This window comes from Oryza glaberrima, chromosome 3 (genome assembly GCF_000147395.1).
Source record: "Oryza glaberrima chromosome 3, OglaRS2, whole genome shotgun sequence".
NCBI lineage: Eukaryota > Viridiplantae > Streptophyta > Magnoliopsida > Poales > Poaceae > Oryza > Oryza glaberrima.
This window is the reverse complement of record NC_068328.1, coordinates 23270851-23297239: the sequence shown is the minus strand read 5'-3', so window position 1 is coordinate 23297239 and position 26389 is coordinate 23270851. Positions and strand designations below refer to the sequence as shown.

The 26389-nt window shown below is 46.5% G+C and overlaps 3 protein-coding genes and 1 pseudogene across 7 annotated transcripts; 2 read left to right on the top strand and 2 right to left on the bottom strand.

Annotated features, from left to right (window-relative positions):
- Nucleotides 1-691: 691 nt before the first annotated feature.
- On the bottom strand, nt 692-4355 carry LOC127765982 (B3 domain-containing protein Os03g0619600). Of its 4 annotated transcripts, none has more exons than XM_052290969.1 (7): nt 4238-4355; nt 3506-3687; nt 2857-3277; nt 2560-2765; nt 1867-2233; nt 1536-1768; nt 692-1177 (listed from the first exon to the last, which is right to left on the bottom strand). In XM_052290969.1, exons 2-7 carry the CDS (start codon nt 3626-3628, stop codon nt 917-919), a joined length of 1611 nt encoding a protein of 536 aa, XP_052146929.1. In that variant the 5' UTR covers nt 3629-3687; nt 4238-4355; the 3' UTR covers nt 692-916. The 4 variants fall into 4 exon arrangements, with proteins under 4 accessions (XP_052146929.1, XP_052146928.1, XP_052146927.1 ...); XM_052290968.1 differs by having other exon boundaries at nt 3892-4348; XM_052290967.1 differs by having other exon boundaries at nt 4024-4348.
- A 2170-nt stretch (nt 4356-6525) lies between these two features.
- On the bottom strand, nt 6526-11585 carry LOC127767827 (T-complex protein 1 subunit beta). Of its 2 annotated transcripts, none has more exons than XM_052293277.1 (11): nt 11383-11585; nt 9984-10044; nt 9811-9876; nt 9612-9723; nt 9292-9420; nt 8792-8863; nt 8298-8413; nt 8088-8164; nt 7385-7870; nt 6970-7285; nt 6526-6889 (listed from the first exon to the last, which is right to left on the bottom strand). In XM_052293277.1, the coding sequence occupies exons 2-11, from the start codon at nt 10038-10040 to the stop codon at nt 6743-6745; spliced, it is 1578 nt and encodes a 525-aa protein (XP_052149237.1). In that variant the 5' UTR covers nt 10041-10044; nt 11383-11585; the 3' UTR covers nt 6526-6742. The 2 variants fall into 2 exon arrangements, with proteins under 2 accessions (XP_052149237.1, XP_052149238.1); XM_052293278.1 differs by lacking the exon at nt 11383-11585 and adding an exon at nt 11207-11225.
- Nucleotides 11586-18712: 7127 nt separating this feature from the next.
- On the top strand, nt 18713-19765 carry LOC127767981 (dof zinc finger protein DOF5.8-like). The gene has a single exon (XM_052293479.1). It carries the CDS (start codon nt 18755-18757, stop codon nt 19517-19519), a length of 765 nt encoding a protein of 254 aa, XP_052149439.1. The 5' UTR covers nt 18713-18754; the 3' UTR covers nt 19520-19765.
- Nucleotides 19766-20571: 806 nt separating this feature from the next.
- On the top strand, nt 20572-22235 carry LOC127766341 (uncharacterized; annotated as a pseudogene).
- The last annotated feature ends 4154 nt before the right edge of the window (nt 22236-26389 follow it).

The following is a 26389-nucleotide window of genomic DNA, read 5'->3' as shown; positions in this document are numbered from 1 at the left end:
TAGCAACGCCTTCAAGAAGGTGAACGGCGCCCAAGGACGTCGCCGTTGCTAGCACCGAGAGCGGAGCAAGACTTTCGCCTTGGAGCACCCATCAACCATAGCATCCACGACGGGAGCCACCAAATGTCACCTACACACCGAGGATACCTGCGATATTCACACCACCTGCACGACGACCGGACTCCAACCACCCCGTTCCCACCCGAGGACGCGCCGGATCTGGGCAAGGAGCCAGATCCGGCCGTCTTCCTCTCCACCAACGCCGGCCGACGTCTAGAGGGGTGCCGGAGGACGCCAGTGGCAGCCGCGGGGTGCCTGCGTGCTCTGGCCAGCGCCGGCCGCCTCGCCGCCGCCGGATCCGGGTGCGCCGCCGCCGGATCCGCGACCTCCACCATCGCCACCCCAACGACGTCGCCATCCCCGCCGCCATCACCCACAACACCACCCGGCGCAACTCACCTCGACCGCCACCGTCGCCCGTCCCCGCCGCCAGCCCATCCTGCCAGATCCGGCCGGAACGGCGCGGATCTGGCGGACACCGCCGTCGCCACTCCGGGCGGCTCCCCAGGCCGCCCGAGCGCGAGGAGACGAGGAGCACCCCGCCGCCACCGTCCTTGTGGCCACGCGGCTTCGCCGGCGGCCGCTCGGGCGACGGCGAGGCGGATCGGAGAAGGGGGTAGGGGTGGGGGAGAGGGGCGGCCGGGTCGTCGCCTCCCGAGCCGCCCCTGGGGAGAGCGATGCGAGAGCTGTCGTGATGTTTGGTGTCTACCATGGATGCATTATCGCCGGTCAGAATAGCTTATTGTACCTGCTCTTACTACACATTATATATTATGCAGTGCAACTGCTTCAAAACGCCACCACCTGAAATCTGAAACCGCAAAGCAGCAGCAGCGGACAGCAGAGCAGAACAAAGCTAACAGCACTGCTCCCTGAAGATGGCATGGACAGCCATGGTGAGCCGCCACCTCTCGTGCGTCTTGAACTCAAACAGGCAGATGTCCCCGACGCGCAGGCGGTTGTCGCGCACGAACCTGTGCCAGCCGCTGATCAGGAGCCGCCTGGTTCCGCTCCTGATCTGCATCACGGTGGCCCATCTCTCCCCCCTCCGCTGCAGCACCACGGTCTGCCTCCTGTCTGGAAGATGAACAGCAGCGGCGAATCGCGCGCCTAGCTCCTGTATTTTTTGTCACATAGTAGTACAAAGATGATGAATGTTACAAGCTCACACTTTACAATGATAAACGTGCAATGTTAAGTAACTGCTACCTCCGTCCTAAAAAGACTAGATTTCTGGCTATGTGCCTGGACGAGTACTTGTCCAATGGCATAGCTGGAAACAAAGTATTTTTGTGACAGAGGTAGTAGAAACTGTAAGTTCAGGCCAAATAGTTTGCTGATACCAACTGTTAATAGTTGAGACGTCATGATGAAAATGTTGCCCCATTTTCAGCAAACCGGATCTTAACAATAAACACAAGAACCCCGGTGTTGTGTAATATAAATTTCAAGATCGGAAGAAGGAAAGAGCTTACTAGCTGGCAACGGGAAGCACTTCGCTCAACATTGCTCTTCTTCATGATTGCTACATAAACGGGAAATTTGGATTGGATGGATCGCACTTTCTCTTCAACTATCTTCTTTTGCAACCGAGACAGGCGGCTCTTGCATGGTACAATGTAGGGAGGATGAGCAGGGCCTTCAGAATCCTCATCCTCCTCAGATTCGTCAGAGACTCCATTCCTGTTTCTCGAGGAAACATTTTCTTCTGCAACAGTCTCACATCATATAGTCATAAGAAAGCAATATGATATATTGTTTGTTTGTTTGAAATCTAGCTATATAAGTTTTTTTTTGTATGGTAACCTTGATCAATTGGTTCCTCCTTGATACTGATCTCTGAAGCTGACTTCACATCTGTTCTTCCAAGGCTTGAGCCGGCTCTATCAACACCAGTTCCACCCCGGGAATAAGCTGCCGCTACGCGAAGCAGATGAACCGTAAACGTGAAATTTCTTCTTGCATCCTTAGTTGGTACAAAGACACAGATGTCCTGTTCCTGCACACGATTGTCTTTCACAAACTCTACCCAAGATCCCCTGAGAATGTTCATCCTCGCGTCTTTTCTCTTGTAGAATCTGGGATGCCACTTCTTGCTTTTGCATGGCCTCTGAAGTGTCACGGTTACGCTTTTATGTGGAAAGTGTACTTCAGCATAGCAAAAGGAAATGACCTAATGACAGGATAGGGCAGGGTGTGATATCATTAACAAGTACTAATCAAGAACAGAAAATCAAGGTTGAAGTAAAGAAAAATTATGCTGCCCATCATGTTTTAAAAATGCATTTAAAAGAAGGTCTGAATGCTCCTGAGAACTTGAACAAAACTGAAATTCCCATATTATTGTAAGCACAAAACTGAATTTACCATATAATATTAAAAGCATGTTCTTTGAATGAAAATTGAAATATTGACAACACAAGTACACTGGTTCAGTATTCAACAAGCAATAAACAAAGCATTGAGTTGTCAGTTGAACAGAAAGTAACAGTAGATTACCAAAAAAGGAGTTGGCAATTGAACATTGGACTTTCTCATGATAGCTACAAACGCGGTAGTTTCAGGCTGAATCTCCTGGATAAGTGCATCTACTTTATCCTTTTGGAATTCAGATAGATAACTCCTGCGAGATAATACATAAGGTTCTTGAGACGTCTCAAGATCACCTGACTCAACAGATTCATGTTCAGAGGGACTGTCCTCTCCTGTACAAAATTTGTCAAGAAACTTTAGAATAATAATCCTAATTTTGCCAAAGTTTAAGCATGTAAGCAAACAATTTAACAAAGGACTTGCCTGAATCCTCAGAAGAAGATGCCAAGTTTGCTGTTTTTCGACGATGGCTGAAGCTTCCCTTTTGATTTCTAGCAAATCCTTCACTCTCTGATGATTCTGCAGTATCATCACAAGAGCTGCTACTTTTTTCTTGAATACTTTTACAAGTGTTTCTTATGCCAGCACAGGAAAATACTTTCTCACAATCATCGGAATCAAAGATCAGAACCTCAAAACGAGAATTCTCGACGCGACGGAACAACAAGGAGTCATTCTCTTCTATGTGATGGGCATCAACAAATGCCTCCCAACCACATCTGAGGACTGTCTTATTCTTGCACTTAGTGACTTCAACAACATACAGAATACCATTAGGGGATTGCAGTTTTATGGTCCCTGAGAAATCTCCTCCAAAATGGTTCACAAATTTACATGGCATGATCTGTAGCAACAGCATTGAGAAGTATTTTTTTAGATAATGAAAAAAATATAGAGTTCTTTAACAGCAAGATTAGCAGAAAATATGATTAAAACAAAAAAGGTATTCACAATAGAACTGTAAGATATTTAAGAGCTAAATAAAACTTGTCGGAGGAACTAAACCAATTCTAAATGTATATCCAGCTGAGATATTTAGTAACAGAAAGCAATAAACTTGCCAGAGGCTTACCATGCTACGTCTAGAATCGGCCGTCATTCGCCTGACGAAACAGTTCATCTTTCCATCCAAATGCTCCAAATATTTTTGGCAACAAACGCATGATTTCTTCATACATGAACCACTTCCAGCCATGTCAACTGAGATTCACAGCCTAAATCAGATGCCCATTCAGTAGAAAACAAAACAATCTCCTGCATAAGAATTTCCACAAAGACACGATCTCAAATAACCACACTATATTGATTGTTTTTGAGATACTACGAAGCAAATAGTAGTACAGTACAATATGCCACTACCACTCTAAAAAGAGGGGATAAGATCTACTTCCTCCGTTTTTATATCTATCTAGATTCATTAACATCAATATAAATGTTAAAAATGCTTGAATGACTTACATTGTGAAACGGAGACGGAGGGAGTAGTACCAAAAACTACAAAGTGATGTGTTATAGAAAACCAAAGCAGAAACAAGGATGATATTTGGAGACACAAAAATACACAGCGGTGAAGAGCTGAGACGGCCTTACCTTCGATTCTCTCAACAAAAGAATCTTTATGGAGTTACAGGTCAGTAGATCATTGGAGTTTCATTCTAAGAAACAAGAACCAATACAAATGCTGCTACTAATCGGTGTACTAGTTTAGAGTTACTAAACATATTCAAGCGAGGTGGATAGGAGAAAGAAACTTGAAGAAGGGCTAATTGCAGATGAGAAACGATGGAACCAACGAGCACTTTACCACGAGGTTGCAAGGAGCGATGAAGACAACTCTGGAGTCTGGACTCGGAGCCAAATGTCCAGCTGAAACTTGAGCCTACAGAGTGTAGTACTAGTACTATTACTAGTACCATACACACACACCCCAAGTCAGAATCACTTCAACTTCCAAGTGTGTTTTTATATCGTAAATTTCACAAAATTATAGATAGGTTGACCAAACTATCAAAATCCTACAGATTTAATAAAGAGCATTTTTCCCATCCTTGAGAAGGTACCATGAGGTACCAATCTAATCTAACCGTTGGTTCAGAGGGATATGATCGGACTAAAAAATCTATCAAGGACACGAGGGTAATGGGGTCAGCACCACCCACAACGAGCTCGTGCCCGGGGATGCCTCCGTGCCGCCGTCGCCGTCCACGACGACAAGGAGTTCGCGGCTCGTCGTCCACAACCACAAGGAGTTCACGGCTGCACGATGCGCACGTACGCCAGCTCACCGCTGCCGGACATGCCAACTCTAGACTACTACCGGCCGCCGCCGCCGCCCGTGTACTACACTCTGCCATCCCCGCCGCACACAACTGTCTGCCGCCGCCGTACGGAGGCTACAACCCGATGCCGTCGGGGTGGTTCGCATCCAAGGCGTCGTTGTGCCATCGTTGCATCCATGATAGCGCCATCCCATCGTCGCATCGATCCCACCGCGGCTGCCGTCGCATCGATCCTACCGCGGCTATCGTCGCATCGATCCTGTCGCAGCCGTCGTCGCATCGATCCTGCCGCGGCCACCAGTCACCGTCGCATCCACCCTGCAGCAGCCACCGTCGCATCCACCCCAGCAGCGGTCGCGGCCGCCGTCGCATCCAGGACCTTCGATGCCTGCCTGCGATGCCGCGTGTGCGGAGAACAACGAAAACGATGCGTGCGGGAAGCGGAAGAGAACGCGAAATTACATAACTACCCTCCCACCATGGTACCGCATCTATTGATCCCTGCAGTACCACGCGGTACAGAAGCTGGACCAGCCGTTCGATGCGGCTAGATGGACGGCCACGATTCGGTACCGCGCTGGCTCAAGGACGGTAAAAAATCTCTTTAATAAATTATATCAAAAAATATAGATTTAGTATCAAATTTATCAGAAAACTACATATTTAAGGCCAAATATCACATAACTACATATTTAATATCGAAATAATCACAAAACTATAAAATTTAGAGGTCAAATCCTTAGCACTACCATTATTTTTTTTCTCAAAAATGAACAATAGAATTTAAATTTTTTTAAGAAATCCATGTATAAAAGTTTTTACAACTAGGAATAATTAATTGATGTTGAAGAAGTGGGAGACTAGGAAGTGATAAGACAGAACAGAAGAATAAAAAAGATCTCAATGATGATGATAAACACAAAAACGATCAAGGTAACTCCGACATATGGCCTGTTTGGGGAGTTTAAAATTCTAAAAAAAGGGCCTGTTTGAGAATCTAGAAAAGTTGATTTTTCCAACTTCTGACTTTTAGTTCATTTTCTGGATTCCACAACTACAGATTCTTATAATTCAGATCAAAAGCTGGACTATCTGGGGAGCTTCTGATGATTTTGAGAGAAGCTAGAGCAGGTAAAAACTCTCCCAGACCCATAGGCAGAATCGCAAAGACCATCATTATAGAATCTTTTGGGAGCTTTTCCACGGACACTAGCTGAAATTACAGGACAAGACCGGGTAGTACTCAAATCAGACGAAGACTAATGTTGGCCTACAACTTCTAGACCTGCGGAAGTACTCCACTCCAGTACAGAATCTTACTACTCCACTGCTCTGCAGGTGATAAACAGGTTCAGCTGCCAATTCTAATTTCTACTGTCACCCGGTTACATTTGGGTTCTCTGTTCAACGACAAGTCTTCAATCGAATTGGACTGCAAGATCACAAATGATAGTATCACAAAAACGATGTCGCAATATCCGCATTACCTCGAGATTCCATGAACTCGAGATCATACGCATCAGCACCAATGATTTTACACAGTTTCTTTATCCCATTTGATTCATTCGGTTCGGTTCAGACACCTAATCAAGTGAAATTTGAGTAGTAGACCAGATCACACATTCAAACAACATCCATTTTGAGGTGGTGAGGTGCTGCCTCTTCGATATCAAGTCATACTCTCCTCCACGCGCAACGCAACGACGCAAAGGGGCTGATTATAGAACAAATGTTAAACAGGGTGCATAGAAATGCCATGTCCCAGGTACCAGCGGAAACAGCAGCCACTACACTAAAGTGTAAAGACAAGCACTTTGCAAATTGCAAAATTGCAACCCAAAGATACACATTGCAATAGAAGCCTAGGATGGCGGTTGAAACATAAGCTGGTTCGATAAAAATGAAGCCAACTCCACCCTAGTTGTTTAGAGTACAGCACTCAAAACGGGATCACACTAACCAAGCGTGAAACCGCACAAAACTTGACAGACAAACGTGATCCTACATAAGATAAGGAAGAGTTTGTGTGATCACATCCTATCCTCTCTCCTGCGTGGGGCACAAGTTATGATCTCATCAACCCTGAGAATCATCTCAGCCGCCTCGGTGGCGGAGAGAAGGATGGCTTGCTTCACCTTGAAGGCCTCCGATATGCCTCGCTTTTGCATGTCTCCAACCTGCAGATCATAATGTTAAGTTTCAAACCCAGTCTAAGGTTCAAAAGAAACTAAGAACTTCTGATTATTCGTCAACTTACGCTGCCTGTGATGACATCGATTCCAGCAGTGCAATTCTCCTTGTGGTGCTCAGCTCGGAGCTGAGAGATCAGCTCAGCACTGTCCAGACCAGCATTATCAGCTATGATTGTTGGGATGGCTTGCAGGGCACGTGAAAAGGCATCGATAGCATGAGATTTCTTCCCAGGGGTCTTCCTTGCGAGATCATCCACAGCTTTGGCCATCACCATCTCCGGCCAACCACCCCCAAATAAGACACGGGTGTCATTTACTGTCTGGGAAAGCACACATAAGGCATCGTGCAAGGACCTCTCAGCCTCGTCAAGCACATGCTCACTGTAGAAAATAAAAACACATAAATATAGTACGTATAAAAACATATGAAAATTACAAAATTATGCTACACAAGGATGCGTGTGAACAATAAAGGCATACCTTGCTCCTCTTAAAACAATGGTGCAAGCCTGGCCCATCGCGACACCAGAGAAGTGAATAAGTTTGTCCTCCCCAATCATAATCTCTTCAATGACATTGCAATGCCCAAGCTTAACAGACTCTGGGTTGTCAAAAGTTGATGCAATGTCACCACCGGTGACAAGAGCTAGCCGTTCAATGCCCTCAAAGTCAGCATGCTCAATTGCAAGTATGCCAGCATCAGCAAAAAGTTCTTCAGGGAAGTTATAGATCAACTGCCTATTGACAAAGCAGTTAATTCCATGACCAATGATTTTCTGAACTTTCTCTCTCATTTTCTGCTTTTCGGCAGCTTCAATTTCTGCGACCTTAGCCATCGAATCCACTCGGACACGTGCCCCATATATCTTTACTTTGTCTGTGTCCATAGCTGTGTTTGCAACTAAAATTTTGGCATTCTCAATTCTCTTTGGTTGTCCAAGACCAATTTTCTTGTCAAGAATGAAACTGCAAAACAGAAACCAAAATGTTAAACGGACAGCAGAATCAGAATCATGGTTGTCAGTTGGGTATAGTGTTTCCTAGTACACTCCGTATTTGCTCAGTGTTAATTGGCAAACTACTTGGCACAAACTATCACACTAATGACTGATTAGAAACTAATCTATTGAAGGACATCAAATGTTGAAATATTTCCGATAGTACAGCTTTTGGAAGAACATACCCTTCATCCAAAAAGGAGTCCTTGAGGGATCCTCCAGGTTTCTTCAGAATTTGAATCGCTTCCAAGTTTGTGCTACCCTGCACAGTGGTGCATATCAATCATTAGAAAAGCATCATGTGACAACACAAACATCATCAGACAGCATCCCAGATATAGTAGTTGCAATAACAAGAAATTTCAACACCAACTTCCACTCAACCCTGTGAATACCTTAAGTCTTAGGACAGCATCAACAGCAAGTTCAGCAAAGTACTCCTTGTCCTGAGAGAGGATTTTTGAACTAAGTGTAGTCATGGCAATGTTCATGAGATCTGATCTAAACTTATCTGCAGATCCAAAGGAAGCTTATCCAGTCAGATCAACATGTTCAGGTGAGCATATTCTTTAGACAAGAAATAATGCATATGGAGTTCGTTGAACTTATACAGCGGATTGAAAACTATCCTCAGAGCTCAGCCAAGAAAATTAGGTTTGAATGATGCCAGACCCTGTGTGCTAGTACTCCAGGAAGGTTTGTGAAACTTGAGTGGAATGTATCTCCACATCAGAATAAGGATTAATTCAAATTGAAAGAACCAGTTCAATCTTATTTTAATTTTGAGGATTTAAGAGTATCTAGATGATGGAAAGATAGTCTTCCAACTCTTAACACATTGAAAAAGTTCAAAACAAGTTAAATAACCATATGTGAGAAACATAGTTACCTATATTTTCTTTGTTGTCCATGGTCCTCTCCAGCAAAGCGTTTCTAGCACACTCAACAGCCATTCTGTAACCTATAGTTTCACAAAGAAATGGAGCATTGGAGATGTTAGTGTACTCATGAATTCACATAATGGTTTTTCTTGTTGGTGCAGTGAAAAATCTGAATTCAGCCTATGCATATGAACAAACTGCATTCAACCAACTATTTAAGAATGCTAACTTCCAATTTTCAAACCAACCAAGCAATCTTCCATCTGTTGTATTGTCCTTGCGAAAATCTCAACGCACTTCTATTGTCAATTGTAATATAGATTTATAGTAGTACATGAACTAGTGCGTGTTGAGAATTTTACCCTCAACAAACCAATTTACACATATTGAAGAGGTGACTAATTAATTGAGTTAACCTAGTTTGATATGTTAGGAATACCATATTATACAAATCATGCAAAATATGGTGTGAGCCTGGAAAGCATATTAAACCAACGATGAGAATTACCTGCAATTATAGTCATTGGATGAATTTTCATGTTAACTAACTTTTCAGCCTCCCTCAAAAGTTCTCCAGCCAAAACAACCACAGAGGTTGTCCCGTCACCAACTTCATCATCTTGAACTTTTGAGATGTCTAACAATGCGTTAAGGACTTAACTTCCTTGATACATCATACATATCAAATACTCAAATGAGGTAGCATGAGAAACTATAAGTACGCATGTTGCTGTATAAAGGAAACTTGCCCCTTTGCCACTTCATCTATGACTTGCTATTGTGTTAGTATGAAAAATCATCAAGCAACAGATTCAAATGAAAGGATACCAACAAGGACCTTTGCAGCAGGGTTGTCTATATGAAGGGACTTCAAAATTGTAGCCCCATCATTTGTAACAGTAACACTCCTCCCTCTGCCTGTTGATTGCAAGATCTTGTCCTGAACATAAATATTGCCACATGTAAAAATTTACTACACTGGAATCATGTACTTCAAGCACTAGCAGTCTAGCACTAAGGAGCATACCATTCCTTTAGGTCCCAATGTAGTCTTGACCAAATCTGCAATAGCCATAGCACCAATGAAGGCTGCCTGCCAATTTAAAGACACCAGGTTGTTGTGTAAAATTGCAGGATCTATACAACTAACTAAGAAAAACCAATTAAAAAGGTCAAATCGATAAGAAAGGGTTTTCACACCATCCTGGCACGTTCGCCCTTCTCCTCAACAGCATCATCCTTCAGCACCCTCTCCATTTACCTAAAGACAGAAAAAACTCAAGATTGTGACACTCTGAGGTACTGAAACATACAAAGCACGCAGAAACAATAGAAGTAAATGCAGATTGGATATCACACTGATGAGGTGGTTTCCATGACAAGAGAGCAGAGGCGAAAGAGATTCAGAGTGACTTTTGCATAGCTTGATTAGGGTGTGGGCACCAGCGCCAGGCCTGGAACTAGAGAGTGGGAGTGGACAGTTGTTATGGGTAAGCCCATAACAGATATTTTCATTACATTTGCTCCTAGGGATGATATGGGAGCAGGACAGAGCATCCCATGGTCTGGCCTTTGCAATATGCCTAGGCTGATCTCAATGCTCAGCAGTCCTTACCTAGGTAGATATAAACAGGATGGATAAGAGGCCACAAGAGGGGTTTTGAAACCAGAGAACCACCACGTAGGAGTATGTACAAAGTACAGTCCTTAGCTAGATGGATATTGAAACTAGGAGAAATTAAAACTTAACATTGTACTCCAAATTTCAGCGCCAAACCTATTCTGCTCCTGGTCCTGTTGAGTGCGGTGACATAAATAACAAAATCAGAAATAACTGGTACACACATATTACTCCAATACCAAGAGTCCAAGACACTTTGCAAATATTTGAGAATAAATAATAATCAGTACTTCCCCCGTTTCACAATGTAAGTCATTCTAGCATTTCCCACGTTCATATTGATCTTAATGAATCTAGATAGATATATATGTCTAGATTCATTAACATCAATATGAATGTGGGAAATGCTAGAATGACTTACATTGTGAAACGGAGAGAGTACATAATTTGCACTACCGGAAGCAGACAATAGTGACTACACTCGCCTTTTGTCCATTACAAGTTGAATTACTGAGTTCATCTATTGTTAACAGAACAGGCAAGTTCCAATCAATCAACCGTAAACTAAATAGCGCACTTTCCCTAGGATTACGAGCTGCGTTCTTGTTCCCCGACAGGTAATGCGCTCATCAAGGAAGAGGGGGACCAAGTCCAACCCCAACCGCGGGGCAAAGGGTTTAGGCTGAACCCCAGTACTAAGATTTAGGCCAGAGAGAAAAGCTTCCAGATCTAGGAGAGAAATCAGGTTGAGGCAAAGATGAAAGCGCGAGTAGAGAGGGAATGGGAAAGAGGATGCGCGTACGGGCGATCACCGGGCGGAAGACGCCGGCGCCGCTACTCTCGCGGCGGGATGGAGATCGGCGGGCGGCGGGCGGCGGACGAACTCGAGAGGAGAGCGGGAGTCGAGGAGGGCGAGGGGACGGAGGGGGAGGTCGACTAGGGTTTAGGGAGCAAGGGAGGAGTCAAGAGGCCAATTACGCTGCACTGTTGGCCGGAGCGGAGCCCGGATCTTGCTCGCGGGGAAGTCGCCGAGTCCGGTGATGGGGAGGAAGCCCTTCCGGGCGTCGTCGTCGTCGGCGGCGGCGGCGGCGGAGCGAGGGAGGGGTTGAGGCGGCGAGGAGGGGTTTGGGGTCGCGAGGAAGAGGTAGCAGCGATGGATCTAGGGCTCGCGGGAAAGAATGAGTGGCGTTCTCTCGAAGCTCTCCTCTTGGGCCCATTTTTGCTCTTGGAAAGTGTTCTGTTGGGCCTATTTCGGCCTGTTTAAGGCCTCGCTTTGAAGCATACCAGTACAAGCAGTAAAAAGTTCACTTTAGGTCCCTCACTTGTAGTAGTTTCGTAGTAATCGTCCCTAAATCGAAATATATATGTAACACATCCCTGATATTGCAAAAATGGGTTACATTGTGTCCCAAGGAAGTTTGTTCTCGGCTTTATCTAATGTGACGGCTGAGTCAGCGTGAGACCCACGTGTTAGCAGCCCAATCTTCTTCCACCGGCGACGGGCGAGGAGAAGGGTGGCGGCTGGCAGGGAGGAGCTCGCCGACGCCGGGTGGGGAGAAGGATGGCAGCTAGCGGAAGAAGGGTGGTGGCCTCCCTATCCAGGCCTACACCTGTGGCTACGCTGTTGGCGGCGCCCTCCCCATGGCCTCACTGTCGCTGCTAGTCCGCCTCAACCGCCAACGCATCTCCGCCTAGTGCGTGTCCTCTCGGATCTCCATCGCTCTCCACCAAAGGCTCGCCACTATCCTCTCTCCTGCAATGGTCGGTTCGCCTTCTACAATGGTGAGGCTACCCAAATCGTGAATGCCCTCACCGGCGAGGAGATCCCATTCCATTCACTCCTCTAAAGGAATGTGGCGGTGTTGAAGGTCGTGTTCACTCCTAACCTGACGCTGAGCAACTTCACCACGACTGCCCTCATCAACCATGCCCGAGTCACCTATATGACTAGCAGGAACAGCGGATGGACCGACGTCAAGTGTCCGCGTCTCAGGGCTCTCAACTACGGAGATTATTGCCTCACGGGAGGCAGTGATGTGCTTGTCCTTCGCCTCACCGTCGACCGCCATTCCCAGTGAAGACTGGGATCCTTTAAACCATTGTTCGACAAGCCTAGCACGATGTTCTATCTGGCGGAAGAAGATTGGCTTGCTGACATGTTGGGGCCACGTGGGTCCCACAAATGACTCTACCACCACATCAGCTAAAACTGAGAGCAATATTACCTTGGGATCCAATGTGATCCATTTTACAAGATTAGAGATGTGTTATATATGTATTATAGTTCATGGACAATTTTGAAACTTGACTACAATGAGAGGCCTCAAGTGAACTTTTTCCATAAAGGTTGAAGAAATATGTTTACTTTATATCCTGCATGTTGATGTTGAGTTTAATCAGATCCTATAATATTAGATATAACATGTCCCTTAACTTTCAGTATCATATTACTCGAGGTACGAGGATAATACCGTGCCTAGTTTCAGATGACGTGACGAGTTGATGATTGCGATTAATCCAGCGAGTCGACATGGGACCCACCTACCAGTCTCATACTCCTCTCTTTTTCTCTTTCTCAACTTCTCTCGCTCTCCGCTTCCCGCTTCTCTGCGCCGTGACAGGAAACCGACACGACCCTGATGACCGTGACGCCGACGACCACCTAAGAGCAAGTTTAATAGTATAGCCAACTACTGGCTCCATATAATCTATAGTCAATTTAGTATCCAACTCATATAATAGATATCTATAGCATATACTACATAATTCATATTTGGTCCCACCTATCATACACACATGTATCTTCGAGTCTGTGCTGCAGCTGGCTATAAATCCGTAGCCTACTGGTCTTCTCTCTTTTTTTTATCTTTTTAAAATGTGTTTATGGTTGATTTATAGTCTGTTATTGTACATGCTATAAGAGCTCAGATGTCGGCAAAGGCGACGTGGGCATTCCCAGTGGTCCGCGTGGAGGCGAAGTACGGGTTCTCCAGGTTCATCGTGCAACATTTCTTTCATCATGTGATGTAGTTAAAGACTTCAAGTGCATCAAAGTGCGTGTGAAGTGCTCTAAAGTAACTCCTTAATTACATTTTTCGGCAAAACTAATTTCTTTCTATTTCCAAGTTAGAGCCTCCCTTATGGGCTGGTTTGGTTTGAGATCTAAATTATACTTACCAATATTTAGCTATTTCAGTAGTGTTTAGTGTCTATTTGGTTTGAAACCAAATTTTGGCATGCCTAAGAAAATAGGCCATTTCAATAGTGAACTTAGGCTATTTTGGCTTTAATCCAAACACAACTTTACCTTACCAAAATTAGTTATGCTAAAACTTGCCAAAATTTGGCACTGACAAAATTTGGTAAGGCCTATTAGGCCACAAACCAAACCAATCCTATATTTTCAGGATAAAGTGTCCTAAAAGTCAAATCATAATTGTATCTTAGTAAAAAAAATGGTAAAATCATGATCCTCCATATGGCTAGCAAGGTTAATCCACCCTTAATATATATACAGTATTTCTGTGGTTTCTTTCAGTGGTGTGTGGAGACATGAATCAAAGTACTACTATATGATTCCTGTTTTTATTGAAAGTGTACATAGTCTTTCATAGTACTCATGACAGAAGTCCGATTAGACTAGTTTTTCAATTCAAAAGGCACTCTACATGAGCTTTACATCTTACTGAATATCTTAGACACATTAATTTTGTGCTTAAATTCATGCATATGTGCACTGAAAATCTGAATTCATTGATGAAGCTTAAAACTCAAATCCTCCTAAGAATTACATAGCTATACCTAGCACATATAAATTACTCCCTCTGATCTGGAATATTTGACATGCAGGGTAAGATTCAGTCGAACGTTTGAATTTTGACTATTAATATAATATTAAAATAAATTCATAAAATCTAAAAAGTTTATCATATTATGATGCTAGTACCTTTTGAGGCAAACTTAAGCATACGATTTTTAAGCAAAGCATTGAGAAATTATTAATGTCAAAAAAATTAATATTCCGAAGGAGAGAAGCGTTCTTACGGATAAATAGGAAGTAACCATTGTGAGTAATTGTTTAGAATACAGTCAACACACCCTTCGGAACGAGGAAGGGATCTGGAATGCATGATTGTGACAATATAGGAATAGAGAAAACACATGAAATTTTTTAAAACGTGTGAATCAAAAACACATAAAATTTTTGAAACTATCGTTTGGATAACACACATGAAAAATAAAGGAATTTTGTGTCATTGGAAGAGAAAAATATGAGGCAAAATGTCGTGCTAGATTTCCTCCAAAGTTCCTATGAAATAGCCAATTCCATAGGATTTTCATAGGAATTTGATAGAGCTATTCCTTTGTCCAAAAGACCACATAAGACGTTTAGGATTCAAATCCTCCCAAATTTTTCTAGTTTTCTTTATTACAAAGAAGCATTGGTCTAGCCTTTCATATAGGTGCCTCCAAAATTTTTTAGCATGGCAGGAATTGGTCATTACAACTCCTTTTTAAGAACCGATGGGAAGTGTTTCGCTTAGTTCGCTGCCAAAGTTTTATTTTAGCATTCACTAAGGCAAATAATAGGGAGTACCTATATTTATGACGCCATATTTTTCATCAAAAAATAGTCGGCATGTATTTACATTATAAGTCTCTAAATTACATATGCAATTAGTGTATTTACAATATAAATCTCAGAATTACATATGTAAGTCCTAAAATTACATATGTAAATCCTAAAATTACATACTAATTACCTATGTAAGTGGTGTGTAAGTATGGTGTAACTAATGTGTAAATTTGTATAAGAGAAGGTAACAGTGCAATATTAAACGCTAATCAGCAAAGAAGATTGGGGCTAGCTCGCCGCAACGCGTGAAAAATATCCAACTATTGAAAGATTCACAGCCGAATACTCGCGGAGAAATCGTACGGCCAGCGACTCTGACTGAAAATCAGTCAAAAAACTGTCGATATAATTTTAGCAATTTCGAACTATTTTGTCTGTGAATTAGATTGTGAGTTTTGACTTGGGATTGTTGTAATCCCAAGTCAAAACTAACAATCCAATTCAACAACCACACGGATCCGACCAGATCAAGGACAAATCAACACTAATTCATCACATGTCAAGTTTGTCAACACGAATATGGCCGTGGTCGTCACTGTCGTGGAGTCACACTGTATAGATGTCGAGCCACACCTTATATATCCACATGGAGGGCTCCCAAGCATTACCATTGACGGATCCGGTGCCCTCCACCACCGCTGCCCCCAACCTTTAGCCGCCGCCGCTGTATGGAATGGATTGTGTTTGTGCATGGAGAGATGGAGAGTCATCCATTGTCGTGGACCATATGAATGTTATGTGTTACCTTTTTCGTAGTCGGCTATATTAAGACCGTTGCATGTAAAAATAATACATGCAACGTCCGTTTTTGAAAATCAATTTTCAGTGATTAGTCTATTAATTTGTAAAAATGGTAGGAGATTTTGATGAGAATGGTTTTCATAGTAGTTACTCACTCCAGGCTGATAATATATACTTGTCGTTTTAGATAAAGATGATGCCAAATTTTAAAATCTTTGATTATTAATCATTTTTAAAATATTTGTCTTTTAAATATGGTGACAATATGTATAGATTAGTCTTGAAAAATACTTTAATAAAATTATATATTTATTAACACTTTTATACATAATATAATAGACAATAATGGTTAAAGTTGTTTTTTTGACAATAATGGTTAAAGTTGTTTTTTTGGAGACTGTGCTCTTGTCCAAAACGATAAGTATTATAAACCGGAGAGAGTAATAGACTTCTTATGCATAGCGCAGGTGTAGGCTCAATTCATCAATTGTCACGACAACACAGTACTCCTACTCCGTAATAGTGTAGTATACGGCAGGCACGGATAGCATACGTACGGGGAGGATCGGCTCGGCCGGGCCTACGGCTACGATACGCGCGGCTAGGTAGCTCCAATCGCAAGGCGCCAATGGCCAAAATGAGCCTCGCATGCCGCGCCGCCCGACCGGTCGCGGCGGCCGGACGGACGAGCGCGATGGAGCGCGAGAGGGGAGGGCCCCTTGTGTGCGTCAGGTCAGGCAGGCCCGGATAGTAGCTCGATCAGGCGGCGGACCACTCATCTCCGCCTCCGCGGTCGCCAGAAACATCATCTGGGGCCATATTTTACAGTGGCCACCACCCACCCTGTATGCCATGGCCAATTTGCCGGCGCGTCCTCGGTGTCCGCGCCGGGCGGCCGGGCTCGATCGGTTGTCACGGCGTGGCGTGGCGTGGGGGACGGTCGCGCGCGCGATCCGTCAAAGGCTGCCGCCGCGCTGGTCCATGCCGGCCGGCCGGGCCACCCCAACTGCAGCCAAGCAAGCAATTCTAGTAGTAGTAGCTGCTGATGAGGATTGGCTAGCCGTGGCCAAGGGAGAAGAGGAGGCATGGCAGTGAGTGACAGGAACACATCGGCAGTGTGTAGGCACCTATTTGCCCCCTCCTCGGTCCGGGAACCCTTGTCCTCTCTTTTACGCCCTTGCTCGCTTCCCTAGGTTTTTGTCACATGCAACATTTTTGCGACTCCGCCTCCTCCTCGCACAACAACATGGCTAGCTTGTGGTCACATTTCATTTCAACTTGTCTTATCTACGATCAATTATACTGCTTCCTCCGTCCCATAATCTAAACACACCGTGTGTACAGATTTATTATACTAGGATATATCACATCCACTCAAAATCTCTTAGCCTATGTACAATCGTGCCCCTGGAGAGTATCCCTAGTGCACGCCATCCTACTCCGTTTGCTTTTTCGTCCACACCGTCCCCCCGCAATAGAACACGTGTCTCTGCTGGGGGATGCGGCCCTTGCTTGTTTTTGGCACGGGCACGCAGCCGAGGAAGCGTGTTGGGCGCGAGTGTGGCTTGTGGACACCGTTCCCACCGAAAAATTTCCCCTTCCACCCCTCAGCCCCTCTCACTCATCGCCCTCACAGCTGCCGGTGATGAGAGAGAGAGGCGAGCGGGCGGCGGCAGCGGCGGCAAGGGAGAGGGAGAGAGGTGAGCGTCGGCGGCGAGAGGGAGAGGGAGACGATGCCGGTGATGGCCTGGAGATGATGCCGGCGACCTCCTCCGTCGGCGCCATGGCCTCCTCCTCAATGCGGCAGGACCGGCGCCGCTCCATCCCGATTTGGCCGCAATAGCTCCAGCGCGCATGACGGTGCCGGATCTGCCGCTGCCGGCGCCGGAACGAGATCGGCGACGGTGGCGGGGCGAGGCCGACGCGAGGCGGGGAGGATGGCGATGGCCATCGCAACCCGCGCGTGGCTCTCTGTCCGCCACCTCGACCCGTGCGCCGTTCTCCGTCGGTGGCGATGGGAGAGAGAGGCAGCGACGATGGGCGGCGGCGAGAGAGAGGATGAGGGAGAGAGTGGTGATGGGTGAGAGAGGGAGAGAGAGGGGAGCGACGGCGATGGGAGAGAGCGGGAGGCGGCGGCGGTGAGCGACAGTGGTGGGAGAGAGCGGGAGGCGGCGACAAGCGGTGGCGAGAGAGAGAGAGAGAGGGAGAGAGCGTTGACGAGAGAGAGGGAAGAGTTGCTGAGGGGTAGTTGAGGAAATTTAATATCGTGACTTTTTGGTAGGGATACCTACTGTGAGCTAGAATATCTTCATGTAGTTGTTTCGGATTTTGAGGAACCCACCTAGTTATGGTCTCCATTAAGAGACAAGTGTCCCTATGAGTGTCTTTAGTTAGTGAGGATATTTTATGTATATCTTCCGTTATACATACCCTCATATTACGGGACGGAGGGAGACTAACTTCGTAGAGTACTACAGTAGTAACAAAAACAACACAAGGCACAGACTGTAGTTCAACAGTGAAAACATTACTTCTACTATGAGCACACATATATATCCATCCAAATGCCATGGTCATTGCGAAAATTGTCATCTTGCATATATGCATGCAGGGTTACGTTTACTCCCAGTACACACAAGACACTACTAGCTTAGACACATCTTCATTCAGAGAAGATAGTACAGTACAGTAGCCTAGCATATGATTCCTTGCTCTGCAAAGAAAGCTACTGCACATAGGCAGGGTGTGCAGTCAGTGCCTACACCCCCTGCACCCTGCCTACCCTTCTCGCCAGCCTTCTGTCACCCTCCGTACCATCATCTACAATCACCCCTCTTCCCTGTACCACGAAGCATCTACCATGGCCATCGCCACGCCTCGCCTCTATATATACACCGTGCTCTCATTCTCCTGCTAACCAAACACAGAATCATCATCCATCGATCCAAGTAGCTAGCAAGAGCTCTTGTAAAAATGCCAGGACAGGTGATGGAAGCTGCGCTGCAGCAGCTGCCGGCGTCCATGGCGTCGGGATCGCTCCTGCTGCCTCCCGCCTGCCTCCAGCATCCGCTTCCGGCGGCGGCGGCGGCGTCAGGCGGCGTGGGAGGGAGTAGCAGGGAGCAGTGCCCGCGGTGCGCGTCGCACGACACCAAGTTCTGCTACTACAACAACTACAACACGTCGCAGCCGCGCCACTTCTGCCGCGCCTGCCGCCGCTACTGGACGCTCGGCGGCTCCCTCCGCAACGTCCCCATCGGCGGCTCCACCCGCAAGCGCCCTCGCCCCCCCGTGCGCCGCCCGCCCGTCCACTTCGCCGCCGCCGCCGCACCGCCTCATCACTATCATCATCATCACGGCGGGCCGCTCACGCCGCCGCCGGCGACCTCTTCTTCCTCGCAGCAGGCGGGCCTGCTCGGCTCGCTGTTCGCGCTCGGCGCGGCGCCGCTGCTGGAGGGCCGCGTCGGCGTCGGCTTCGACCTCGGCCTCGGCCTGCCCGGCCCGGGCCACCACCATGCCGTCGCCGGCGGCGGCGGACCTGCTGCAGCGGTGGCGACGTCGTCGTCGTCGTCGGCGGCGGCGCCTCTGCTCTGGCCCACCGGGCTGTTGGACAGCAGCAGCAATAATGCCGAGACATGGAGGATGGCGGCCGGCGGCATGTGGCCGGAGTTCACTGCGGCGGCGGCGCAGGTGGGCGGGCTGATGCATGGAGGGGCCCAGCAGCAACCACAGCTTATGTGATAGTACTTCTACAGTGCAAAAATACTTTCCCATGCATGCATGCATGTAATGGTCGACTAGGATTAGCTTAATTGTGTTTTCAGTACTGCTGCAGGATGTTCCCGTAGTTAGTCGATATGGAGGGTGTCTAATAGCGCTGGGTGGGTTAATTACGTGTTCTTTACTGCGTGGTCGATGTTAGTACGAACGTTGTTGTTGTTGTGTTCTGTTTTAAAACAAGTGTTACTGTGTGTGTGGTATATGATCCATAGTACCGAGCTAGTACAAATTAAATTAAAGTTCCTTTTTTTTCCCATGAAAACCCCTTTGTTTGTGTCATATTTGCTATTTATATATTTACTTCTTTCTGCTATGCTCTTGTTTTCGGAACTTGTTTGGACAAGGAAAATGGGCGAAGGGTTAAAATGAAATGAGGTTACCAGAATGGATGTGCTGCCTGTAGTACCATTAATCTACTAGTTCTCGTGCTACCAAAGCTGCCAGGATAAATCTTCAACGGCGGCGGCCCGACTCGAGTATCTGGACTGGGCTTTGAGCTAGTAGTTTTTCATTCTTCAGCCGCGCGAGAGCTGCCCAGGGAAAGGACGACAGGCTAACAAGTACGGAATAAGTTTAATTTAGGTCCTCCTTTTACAATACCAGACATGACGCTCCTCTGCTATTTATGTTGATGCCCTCATTACAAGGTTGTGTCAATCCCGCTATGATGGTAAAAGTGGTGTCGCAACACACATAATATCAATCATCAACGCGGTTCAGCGACTAAGAGCTATGGACATGACTATTTCTAATGATTTTCTTGTCTATTTCATTATGAATTCGTTGCCATTAGATTTTGAATCACTAAAAGCTAAGCTATCATACTCAGAAGAATAAATAGTCAATTACAGAATTAATAAGTCATGCTGTTAATGAGGAAAAACGACTAAATGCCGAAAGGCGTAATAAGCAATCTTTCTCCACTAAAGCTCTAAAGACTAATAAGAATCTCACTAATGAGCCCAATGAGTGAAGCGCCATCATTGTCTGCAAACTTTGCCATAAGTCTGGGCATGAGTAAGAGGACTGCGAGGGCTTCAAACAACAGCTTCCTTAGAAGGGTAATCTTACTAATTGCAATATCATTGCCCATACTTATGACACATTTATATGATACCTAATGCCCTTTAATTCTTGGTGAATGACATAGGTGCATTGCACTTATTCAATACAGTAAAAGGAGAGCAAAGCCATCTTAATGGGAATAAATTTGATGAGGAGACAGTTGAAGATCTTCCTTAGTCTATAAGGACCTTGGTTGTTTCTTTTTTGCTATGTTTGTTCAGTTATGTTTTCGGACATATTTTCATTTATATGGCTACAATATTGAGTTTGATAATAAGGGTTATTTATTGAATTCAATAATAAAGTTGAGAGACTTGCCTTCGAGCGAGACAAATTATAATCGCTCCATTATGATACTGTGTTTGATGTTTGCGATGTTGTATGAGACCTCATCGAAATTATGACATTGTTGTTTAAGTCACATTTCGAAAGGGAAGATTATGTTTCACTGCATTAGAAACGCCTTTACTAACTCTGAAGTCTCTAAAGATAGTAGAGGTACATTAAAAATATAAAGTTTTCTTTCAACGGTAAAATATTATTCATAATAAATACCAGTCTTCCAAACACAGACATGGACGTGCTTCACAATATATGTATTGTTGTGTGTTCGCTGCTGGTACATATGGCAGACGTACGTAGTATCACGTTAATGCTAGCAGAGGATATAGAGACTAAACTTTAGATCATGTCACATCGGATGTTTGTATACTAATTTGGAGTATTCGGTGAGACGTGGAGATCGAATCTGTCGCCGACGACTCTGCCAATTCTGTCCAGGTTAAATCTCTCAACTCAGCTGAAGTGCATGCAATTTACTGTTGATTAGCATGTTTTTTAAGATAATGTGTCGATTAGTATGTTTAATGGTGATTAGTTCATTAATTTAGCTAATTATTATGTGTGTGTATCAATTGCGTCGTGTAGAACATCAGGCTGGTGATTGACATCGGCGACACAACGATCCAGGTCCCTCTCAATGGCCCCACCGTCGTGCAGAACATCGGCCGTCAGGCTGCCGCCGCCGCCGTCGCCGGAGATTCGTCAGCCGGTGGTGTTAGTGAGAAAACCGGTGGTGCTGGTGGCGGCGGCGGCGAGGAGTGGATGCAAGAACAGGATGGCTTGTTGTGCATGCGCGGGTGGCTGATGGCGGTGGCCACGCTGTTTGCCGCCATGGCGTTCCAGGCAGCGCTGCGGCCGCCGGGGTGGATGCCTGCCGAGGCCGCGTGACTGGTTCGCGGCGCTGCTCGCCGCCGAACCGGCGGCGGCCGCCGTCACGAGGGACCAGGCCGGAAAGGCGATGCTGTACCTGATCGTCTACACCTGCACCTTCGCCACGTCGCTCGCCGTGCTCCCTGATGCTGCTCGCTGTCGGCAGCGGCTGCGCGTCGAGGAGGGTCACCGCGAGGCTGATCACCAACATGATGACGGCCGTCGCGCTGTTCGCCGCGGCGACGTTCGCGCTCTACGCCGCCGACGACTACCGGCTCATGGACCGTTCGTCGGCACCGTCGTGGCCGCCGTCACCGTCGTGGTCGTCAGGTGCAATCTTGCTCTGCCGTTTCGGGGAGGCGACGCCGGCCATGGTTGTAGCTGGGTTTCAAGATTGTAAACGCGTCTATGCAAAATTGGGTCATTGGCTTTGCATCCAAACCACACAAGGACACATTGATTCTGGAAAGGAATAAGTTCACATTAGATCCCTTATCAACGAATCCGATTTTCGTCCTTCAACCGGAAAACCAGATACAACAGGTCCCTCAACTATCAAAACGGTGCACTTGAGGTCCCTCGGCGGTTTAGATGACGGTTTTGGCTGACGTGGCGTCTACGTGGCTAATTTGACTCCGTCTTCATCTGACGTGGCAATGACGTGGCGCTTATGTGGCAATTCAATCCAAAAAAATAATAAAACCTATGGGATCCACATGTCAGTTTCACACACACAATAATAAAAAAATAGTGGGCCCCACCTGTAATTCTCAATCCCCTCCTCTTCTTCCTCCTCTCTCCCCATCTCCCCTCTCTTCATCTCTCTCCCCTCTGCTCCCTACTCTCGCCGGCGCAGATAAGGACGACGTGGAGAGCAGGAGAGGTGCGGCCGACGAGCCGATGCTGTTCAACGGCGCCGCAGGCGGCGACCGCGTCGAGACCGAGCGCTTCCTCCGCGCCGTCGACGACCTGCGCCGCCGTCCCTGGCTCCAACTTTTCACTGTTCTTGGCAGGTTCCTCCGTTGTTTTGTGTTGTTGCTCTTGTTCTTCCATAGTGTTGTGATGTGCTGCTAGGATCGATACAATACAGTTATACGGCATTACGGCCATGCCATAAAGGTGGCAAAACCTCATCTTTCAGATTCAACTTGGTTGTTTTGCTGCGTGTGAGACTCTGAGCAAGTTCTGAGCTTTTCTTTTGTGCAAGAGAAGAATCTGGCTTGCTTGCTCTTATCGTTGAAATCTCTCAATGCTGGTGTCTGCCCTGCTGCTACTCGCGTCGGCTGTCATCCGGGTCGTCGGTCGGGCCCAGGGGTGGTGCGGCTACCGCCGTGTAGAGATGGCACGGCTTGAGGATGAGTCCAGGCATGTGCTGTCGTCCCGTGCGCTCGACCTTCAGATCGAGGCGCTCGCTTATCACGGGGGCTCGCTCTCCATCTCCAGTGACCGGTCAAACTCGGCCTCGTCTGCTGAACTCCAGGTGGTGGATGAGGACAACTCCGTGTCGTCGTCCGTTGGGCGGCGGAGCCGCGAGGTCGACCTCCTCCTCGACGACGCTGTCTCCGACCTTTGCGCCTCCGCTGCGTGCGTGGTGTGTGCGGCGGGCGACGAGGAGAGGAGCGGCGGCCCCCGGCGTTAGGCCCATAGGGGCGGGAGTGGAGGAGGCCGCACCTCTCCACGTCGTCCTTATCTGCGCCGGTGAGAGGAGGGAGCATAGGGGAGAGAGATGAGGAGGGGATTGAGAATGACAGGTGGGGCCCATGTTGGCCCCACCATTTTTTTTATTATTGTGTGTGTGAAACTGACATGTGGGTCCCATAGGGTTTATTATTTTTCGAGATCGAATTGCCACGTAAGCTCCACGTCATTGCCACATCAGATGAAGACCGAGTCAAACTAGCCACGTAGGTGCCACGCCAGCCAAAACCGCCATCTAAAACGCTGAGGGACCTCAAATGCACCGGTTTTGATAGTTGAGGGACCTGCTGTATCTGGTTTTCCGGTTGAAGGACGAAAATCGGATTCGTTGACAAGTTAAGGGACCTTAGATGAACTTATTCCTTCTGGAAAATCACGATGAGACGAAACATAATAAGACCAGATATGATAATTACTGGGACTGCGGGCCGGCCTGTGTTTAATTCAGCCACAGCCCATATTATTACACACGTAACGCATAAGAACAATGTTTTGTACCACATGAAAAATCTACATCGGTTTAGACCGGTATAAAAGAGGACACGATCGAGATGCTCCTGCCAAGCTCGGTGGTGCGAGCTTGTAATCCCAGCTGCGGGGGGCGGGAGTTGGCAGGGTTTGGCTGTTGTTGGGGGATCGAGGTATATACGAGATATTTATCCCCCGGGTCTCGTGCCGGATGCTAGCATTCAATATCCGACTTTGGCCCTATCTACTCACGAGAGAAGCCACGGCCCTTGTGCTGCCTAACGAAAACGTCTAGGTGACTCCCTATCTACTCACGAGAGAAGCCACGGCCCTATCCCGTCCAACTTCTCTTTTTTTTTTAATTCATGGTACATTCTTATTTTCACACCCTTTCCACTCACGAGATCATCCACGGATTTGATCACTTCAATCGATCATGAGAGAAGCCACGGCCCTATCCTATCCAACTCCACGGCCCTTGTGCCGTCTAACGAAAACGTCTAGGTGACTCCCTATCTACTCACGAGAGAAGCCACGGCCCTATCCTGTTCAACTCCTCTTTTTTTTTTAATTCATGGTACATTCTTATTTTCACACCCTTTCCACTCACGAGATCATCCACGGATTTGATCACTACAATTGATCATGAGAGAAACCACGGCCCTATCCTGTCCAACTCCTCTTTTCTTTTTAAATTCATTCTTATTTTCACATTCTTTCCACTCACAAAATCATCCACGGATTTAATCACTACAATCGATCCAAACTCTAAATGTGCCAAATGGGTTTAACACACTAAAACCTAGGTCTTAGGGGATCGACCTAAATAATGATTGGAAAGAAGTAGAGGAGATGTTTTAGAAAAAAAAAGCTATTATATAAAAAAAAGAAAAAAAAAGCTAAGTTGTTGGAAGAGCAAATTATTATCTGCAGGTAGTAATCCGACTCTTATTAATTCAGTGTTGAGGAGCGTACCAATATGTATGTTAACCTTTTTACGATCCTTTGGGGAATTTTTTTTTTAAAACCTGATTATAATATATCAAGAATTTATTTGTCAATGTGGATTGGGTATTCTAAACTTGAATGAGATGTTTGCTCCACAAACGGTTATTCAGGTTAATAAATGAGGAAGGGGTGTGGCAAAATATTCTTTGAAACAAATTTGATGGAAGAAAATTATTTCTTTAGTTGAAAAGAAATCAAGCGATTCTCCCTTTCTGTTAGGTTTGATGAAGGTCAAACATGAGTTTTGTGTCCAGGTTCTTTTCTGTTGAAAAATGGAACTCAAATTCGTTTACGAGAGGATGTGTGGCTTGGACGGAAAAAGCTTTAAAGATCACTATCCAATGCTATAGGAAAAAGTCTGAATTACCCCTATGTACTCTTGTGTGAGTACGAATTACTCCCATAAACCACAAAATCAAACATCCTTCACCCTCAACTTTTCATACTGAATGGATTGCCCCCTTGACTCGCTTTGGAGCGGTTTTTGTCCTACGTGACACACACATGGTAGTTATGCTTCTTCCTCTCTTGGTCTCCTCTTCCTCGACTCATCTCAATCGATATCCATCTCTACCCGCTGCTCGCCACCTCACCAGCCCTAGCCCCAAAGCCAATCCCTAGCAGCTCGTCGTCTTCATCATCGCCGCTGAGACCTGCCGCACCTGAGGCTGGCGCTTGCTGGGAGGTGCCCATGGAAGTGGGGGAGCCGATCCTCGCAGACAGACCAGAGAGCAGAGAGGGCTTGGAGAGAGGTGGAGGTGGCCGACGGGTGTGCTGAGGTCGTCATGGTAGCAAAGGGGACCGCCCGGCGGCGGCCACCCAAGGAGGCTGCCGATGAGGCCCAACACAGGTGTTGGTGGGGAAGAGGTACGGGCCTCGGCGCGAAGATGGACGGCACAACTAGTGGCAGTGCGATAAGAAGTCATCCTCGCCCCACAAAGGGGAGCAGATATGACGCAACTGTGAGCTGGTCGGCTATCTTCACCACCTTACGCTACGAGAGAAGCGTCACACTCACATCCCCCACGGCCGACGCCATGGCCTACCATTGAGGGTAGGAGGAGGACGCTGCCTGCGCCGTGTTGATGAGAGGGTGACGGGATTGGGATGGTGTTGATTTTTAAGATCGATAATATAATTTATGGGGTGCACAAGACTAAGACTAAGAAAAGATGGTGACATAGAAATTCCTAATCAAACACTTTAGGCCAAGGGAATCAGAGGAAGCAGTAATGATCATAGTGATCTCTATCTCTGCCCCTTATTTTGCGCTCAACCGAAACACCAGTGGTGCTAATTTTCAGCTACCTGAATAATATTCTGACGCAGCTGCCGATCGAGGCAGCTCCCGGGGTCTCTTGTTAATTTCACGGAAAACGC